Raw genomic sequence first — 6,686 nt, 5'->3', positions numbered from 1 at the left:
ATTTTTCGTTATAACTCCTCCATTTAAGTAGCTAGTAACATGAAATTTTGAAATGTTGTCACTCATTATCAAAAGAATACTTTCAGAAGATCGGGTCGCTATAACCTATAGCCTCCATACGACTGATTGTTCAGATATGAGATTTTTTTGCCATAACTTCTCCATTTATGCAGCTAGGAACATGAAAATTCTCACCGTTTTCACTCATTGTTAATAGAATCATTACAGTGAAAATAACAAAGATCGGGTAACTATAACATATATCTTCCATTCCACTGATTGTTCAGTTATGAGAATTTTCGTTATGACTCCTCGATTTATGCAGCTAGGAACATGAAATTTCGCAATACTTCCACCCATTATCAACAGAGAACTTAGAGTGAAAATAACAAAGATCGGGTGACTTTTACATATAGCTACCATACCACTGATTGCTCAGATATGAGATTCTTTGTTATAACTTCTAAATATATGCAGCTAGAAAGATGATATTTCGCACTATTTTCACTCATTATCAACAGATAGTTTACAGTAAATTTAACAAAGATCGGGTCACTGTAACTTATATATTGCCTCCATATAACTGATTGTTCAGATATTGGGTTTTAATGTAAAACTAATTTATTTGGACAGCTAAAACCGATAAATTTTGTAAGCTATTGGTTAAATAATAATATAGTCTACTGAGAAAATTGTCAAAATTTATGCTGTATGTATAAGCCTTATTTCGTATACCATTGATTGTTCCTATACCAGTTTTTGCGATATATCTCCTTTATGTAGGAAGCTAAACCCATTAAATTGTGTTACCGGTTTACAAACCGATCACACAGCAGTGAAAATCACTTTGATTGGTGCTATATAAGGTATATCTTCCATACCTCTGATTGTTTAGGTAAGATTTTGTATATATGTAACTCCTCTATCTATGTGTGCTGTGAATATATAATTTTTTTCAAATGCAGTAATCTGTTAAATTAAAGTTTTCAGATGTTCATGAAAGGTATGAAGCCTTCGGCATAGCCGAAGACAGCGCTGCTCTTACTTGTTTTTTGCTTAAAAATTATTCGGTCATGTATGAACTCTCCACAGTTGAGAAAAAAGCAGCCCATTGCGTAAATCGTAAATTCGTTTAAATTGTACGACTCGACAACATTGGCATTGTCTACTGTCGTGCTGAAATAAGTAAACGACGAAAATCTTCGAAAACTATACAGTGCTGTCAAGTTTTTCCGTTTTACTACACTATTCGAGTGGAAATTCTAGACAATGACGTGAATTTTTGATACCTTTCGGCTCGAAAAACGACTTGCATTCGATACGATTCTCGCAATGAGGGTGATTAATTTTTTATTTATTTAGTGTTTCTTAAGTTTTTATTTTTGTTTAAAGAGTATTATAAAAATAATTTAGAAAATCTTCACAACAAATTATCTTGTAATTGGCATTGTAGCGATTTTAATGAGCTGCGCAGGTGCTCAGTATCGGGCTTTTGATAACAGAAACTTAAACAAGTCGATACGATGTCCTGTGCCTTTCCAAGAATGCGCCTTTTGGATCTATGCCATATGGAACGCAAGTTCCCACATAGTAAAGTTACTACACGTATAGATGATTGCACAAGATGCCACTCATTGCCTTCATTTGCCCAAACACGTTCATTCATTGAAATCATTCTGAAATAATACTCCATTAGAAGTTCAATATCTATATTCATTGCAACTAGCTTCTCGGGCACAATTCCTTCGGGAAATTGAAGTTGGCAAGCTTTCAATTCGAGCTCACGTATAATAAATGCCAATGGGAAGCAATGGCCTGACTCACGAAACTCTTTTACCAACGATTCTATTTTGGTGAACAAGCGCGTGCATCGCTCTTGTGTTGTCCCCTTACCCACCACAGCCTTATTTATGATTTGACTCCAAACTGTTTCGATTAACAACGGATCGTTGTGATGTGAACAATTCAGAATAGTTAGTTTACACTCCCACAAATCAAAGGGATCGGCGAATTGCTGATAGAGTTGAGTTATATCATACAACGTGAAATTAAGCTTTTCTATCGCTTGCAATACTCTGTGATCCGGTGCTATATATGCCGAAAAAGTATCCAGTATGCACTTTTGTACACGTGCGATTTCCAGCTTATCCTCTAGCTCTTTTAGCAAGACACCATTGGCAATGGAAAAGCCCGAACTATCATTGCGCAAACACATAACGGCTCTAGCTAGATATTCAATGCGTTGGTCAAGAAGAATGCATTCGCTTTCAGTGCTGGCTAAGTTGTCCAAGATATGCGCGGCTTCGGCATGTCGGCCATTTTTCTCATAGTATTTCCACAATAAGTCGACTAAATTTAAATTTCCTGGATTGTTTACCACATTTCGACGTAGAAATTCTCCCAAACTTGGTTCGGGTAATGCCAGCAACTCCGATATCATATCATGTGCCATCAACCACTGATACAATGTGATATGCAGGAGTGGATCTTTAATTTGGATGGCCAAATTTACAAGCTTGCGTATTTGAACACTAAATCTTTTTTCGCTGGTATCACAAATTTGTCGTTGAAACTCAAATTCCTGCGTTTCATTGGCGTTACAATAATTCTGATATATCGTATCCAACATCAAGCGGACCTCCTTGTAACATGTCATACGTGCAGAATAAGCGGCATAACCTTCAGTGTCTTCGGTAGGCTCATCGCAATTGTAGTAACGTATACCATTTTCTTCGGGATCGATTTTAGCTGCACAAGTTGCAGTTAATTCTATGACCCCTTCGCCAAAACCGGCAATAGAAAATTGTTGGCAAATGTTTTGTAGGGGCAAATTCGGTGCGGCATCTTTGCAGAGCTGCAGAGCTGTGCAAAGCTTCTCATTCTTCCCTTCAGAAGCCTCACAACTTTTGGCTGAAAGCAATATTTCCGTAGCTTTAAAAGTAACCGCATCTTCGTGGCGATATAGGTTCGGACAAACTTCCCTCAGTTTCGCCGAAATAATACTAACACTTGCGTTATCTTTCAGATATGAATTAATTAGAGTAGCTATTAATAAAGCACAGGAATCAGTGCGTGTGAGTGTGAGGTCTCGAAATGTACATGAGCTCAATGTGGTTTGCTCCTCTTTTGTTAATTGAGTTGCCAACACTTGAAACTGATGCTCCGACAGGATTTTCCAAAGGGATAAGATCTCGCAAACATGTTTAATCAATTGATATAAAGCGCTTAAAGATTGTTTTTCTTCCGATTGTGCTTGCTCAGTAACATTTCGTTGTTCGTGCGTAGATAGCTGGGTGTGAGCCGGGAGCACATGACTAAATCCATTTGATACGCTTGTTTGAGTAGAGTACGTATTTCGTGATAATCCGGAACAGTCATTTACGATGTATGCATCCATGAAAGCCCTCAGCGAAAATAAGTCTTCAAGTATCAATGTACAATCGGACTGGGTAACCGTGCTGCATAAATTTGTGTCAACACAACGTTTTTTCCAAATTGGACGCAGTAGTCGGGCAACGTACAAGTACAATCCATCATGTTTGGCTGAATATATGACTGTAGAGTAGTCGTTAACAATTAAACCACCATCGTATCCTGTATCTTGGCCTGGTATTGGACTCAACGGGTACTGTGTCTGTTGCATTGTATGTGATGACTGTGGCGAACGCGGCATTTGAAAACCGCCACCAGCAGTATGGGGCATTGGTGTAGACACAAACATTTGCGGTGTGTTGCGGTCAACACCATAGTGTCCCATATGTAAAGCTGGGTTCATGGGGTTAATCTTAGAAGTTCCTCCCTGAGCATTCGCAAGCATTTGATAGTGATAATAAGGCTCTCCTCCGTATAGGAGTAGCGCTTGTGCGGCCCATATTGCCAGATCCGTATTGCGAAATTGGTCTGCACATGCGATAAGTAACGAAGTAGTACAAGCCTCGCTCTCCGTTTGAATTTGAAAGAATGCTTTGACAGCTTCATTATGAGGGCCACTGTAGGCTGTAAGCAGCTGCTGCAGTATATCCACTGGTTTTAACAATGCAATAATATGAGCGCCTTGATTCGTGAGTAACACTACTTTTTTAGCTTTCTTGGCCTTACGCAAAATCGAGTTCAATTTAGATTCACATTTGTCTCGTACTTCAGCTAAACTCCAAACGATTCCATCTAAGCTAAGTACCGCTGTTGCTTCTGCTAAGTACGGACGACTTAGAAATGGTGCTGAACTTATTGACCATAAATGATCTTGATCTTGTTGCGATGTAGAAATTAATAGCAATGTTCCTTCACTATAGTATGCAGAGTGGACCTGTTTTGGCTTATTAACGGTTGTGTTAGGTGTGTAGCCTGGAGGAAGACGAACGTGATATAAATATAGTCCCTGGGGTTTGCTAAGGTCTTGAGCTGATTGTGCCGAAACTAAGCCTGAGGTATTGGTAGAGGGGAAGTTGGTAGACGTCTGTTTCTGTAGCGTTTGGGACAACTGTATTTGTTGTTGTTGAAGATGCTGCTGGCTAGGATTCTGTGCTGAACTCAGTGGTCTAGTAGCAAAAAATAATCGAACACCACTTTGTGTAATAGCAAGTAGATTTAAGTTTAAACTGTCATCAATAGATAACGGACATATCGATTTGATTTTTGAAAATATGGAGTTGTCAACGGTTTTCAATATACTGCTCGCACGTTGCATAACTTCGTTCTGAGAAACTCGTGCAAACCGTCGAGTACTGCTGCAATCCGTGCCAATATTCCATGCATCTATGGAACCTTTCTCCGTTAGCGTATATAAAAGTTGTCTGTGGTCATCGATAACGATACTAACTATTGGATCGTTTTCAGTGAAAAGTTTTAGGAAGTTAGGAACCATGGCGGATACAACACTTTGAGAGTGATTTACTTTTTTGCAACGCTTTCCGAACCAACTAGAATCTGCATGATAATCGATTTCATAAAGACAACCGTCTCGTCCACCTAGGAAAATTCGACCATTTTGGCTGCACTGCACAACATTAATAGCAACATTATCAGAATTCAATATGAAAATCGGCTTATTCATTAATTGCATTTCCTCGAAAGTGGTTGTGCTTTGCATATTTCTCATTGGCGATGAAATAATTTTGGTGGTATCAGCAAACGTTACCCCCAAAACAATAATTTCAATTGGCGTCGTCAAAATTAGCAAATATTTTACGTCGCTTATGAATACGCCAGGTTTTGGCTTGGCCAAACCCACGCTAACAATTAAATGATTTAGTCCGTCGTAATATGCAACATCGCGTGCTTGTTCGTAGGTCCAAATATAAATTTCAGAGTCGATAGTTAACCATGCTCTACCAATTTCGGGGAACAAACCCATCATGCAATGGCATTTTATGTGCTTGAAATGTTCTAAAATTTCAGCTGGTATCGGAATTTTGTTGACAGTGTGCACTTGCATCGCAGATTTAGGACCCATTGATAAACTGGAAAGATTTTGGTAATCATAATCATTCAATCCACTAGCTGTCGCGAAACCATGCTGAGCCACTCCAGTGAGGTTTATTTTCACGTCGAGCAGCCCCGGCGATGAACTGTCCCTTATGTCCATTCGCTCCAGTATGTTACCAGCTACATCCAAGAAATCGGTGGGACTGATTGACGGCATTTTAGCTTAAACTGATTTCAACTACAATTATAATAGGTTAAATTTAAAAATATCTCAAACTTTACCGATTGTAAATTCAGGAAACCAATGTCTTAATGATTAGGATGTGTGCGGTCCTCCGTGTGCCGTCAAACTAAGTTACTAAAAGTATGTTGTGCAAGTAACTGATGCGACTATATGATTCCCTGCTTTAAATGTAAATATCTCGTTTTTTCACTAAATCAATTGCGGTTAATTTGTTAAAAGAAAGCCACTTTTTTGCATTTTAAACTGTCCATATATACAAACTCGTTTTACCGCGAATGGAACCATCAACTTCTACGCCGGCCACAGATCCAATAAACGAGACCAAATCAAGGTTGCCAGAATTTTTTAATGTAGGGATCTTCACACCAACTTCGATAGTTTCGGTAAAAGGCACAACACACGCATTGATTTATCGGCCAACCAGTTGGCCAACCGCTAGAAGCTGGTTGTAAATAAGGAAAAGAACATAGTGATGCGACATTTTCGGATAGTAGCGAAAAAAGACAAGAAAGGTCAAAACATAGTGAAGCAACCGTCCGCTCAGAAAGCAACGAAAACAATTTTTTCTTGTTTTCGTCGCTATGCTCTTTGTTGTTGTTGTAGCAGCATACAAGTTCCCCAAAGGATTTTTGGGGAGTTTTGCTGGAGTGACAGTCCTTGGCCAGATATAAATCTGGGTCGTTCCGGTTACGTAGACCCGACTGTCGTGGGGTCGCTTCTTTGCTTTTCACTTAACTATTCGCTGCCACATTGAAAAATAAAGGTTTCTTTTTGTCGCTCTTATACGTAAATGTATTGTCGCTCTCTTTGTCGCGTCACTTTGCCTTAGGGTCAAAACATAGTGGAGTGGCGAGCAAAGCGAAGAGCTAGCATCGAGCAAAGCTTCAATTACAAACGTGTATGTACGCCAGGGTAGTCAACTCATTTTTGAGAGATCCCCGATTTCGACAATGAAATTCCCCGATTTTCCCAGAAATTTCGTAAAATTCCCCACCCATAGATATCTTCTTAATCACAA

At 39.1% G+C, this 6,686-nt stretch overlaps 1 protein-coding gene across 1 annotated transcript; it reads right to left on the bottom strand.

Annotated features, from left to right (window-relative positions):
* Window positions 1-1,333: 1,333 nt before the first annotated feature.
* On the bottom strand, window positions 1,334-5,986 carry LOC118735366 (nuclear pore complex protein Nup154). The gene is made up of 2 exons (XM_036465078.1): window positions 5,707-5,986; window positions 1,334-5,652 (listed from the first exon to the last, which is right to left on the bottom strand). The coding sequence occupies exon 2, from the start codon at window positions 5,639-5,641 to the stop codon at window positions 1,421-1,423; it is 4,221 nt and encodes a 1,406-aa protein (XP_036320971.1). The 5' UTR covers window positions 5,642-5,652; window positions 5,707-5,986; the 3' UTR covers window positions 1,334-1,420.
* Between the last annotated feature and the right edge of the window lie 700 nt (window positions 5,987-6,686).

This window comes from Rhagoletis pomonella, unplaced genomic scaffold (assembly GCF_013731165.1).
Source record: "Rhagoletis pomonella isolate Grant_MI unplaced genomic scaffold, Rhpom_1.0 Rhpom_scaffold_00003, whole genome shotgun sequence".
Lineage (NCBI taxonomy): Eukaryota > Metazoa > Arthropoda > Insecta > Diptera > Tephritidae > Rhagoletis > Rhagoletis pomonella.
Note: the sequence above shows the minus strand (reverse complement) of the source record. Positions and strands in the feature narration are given on the sequence as shown.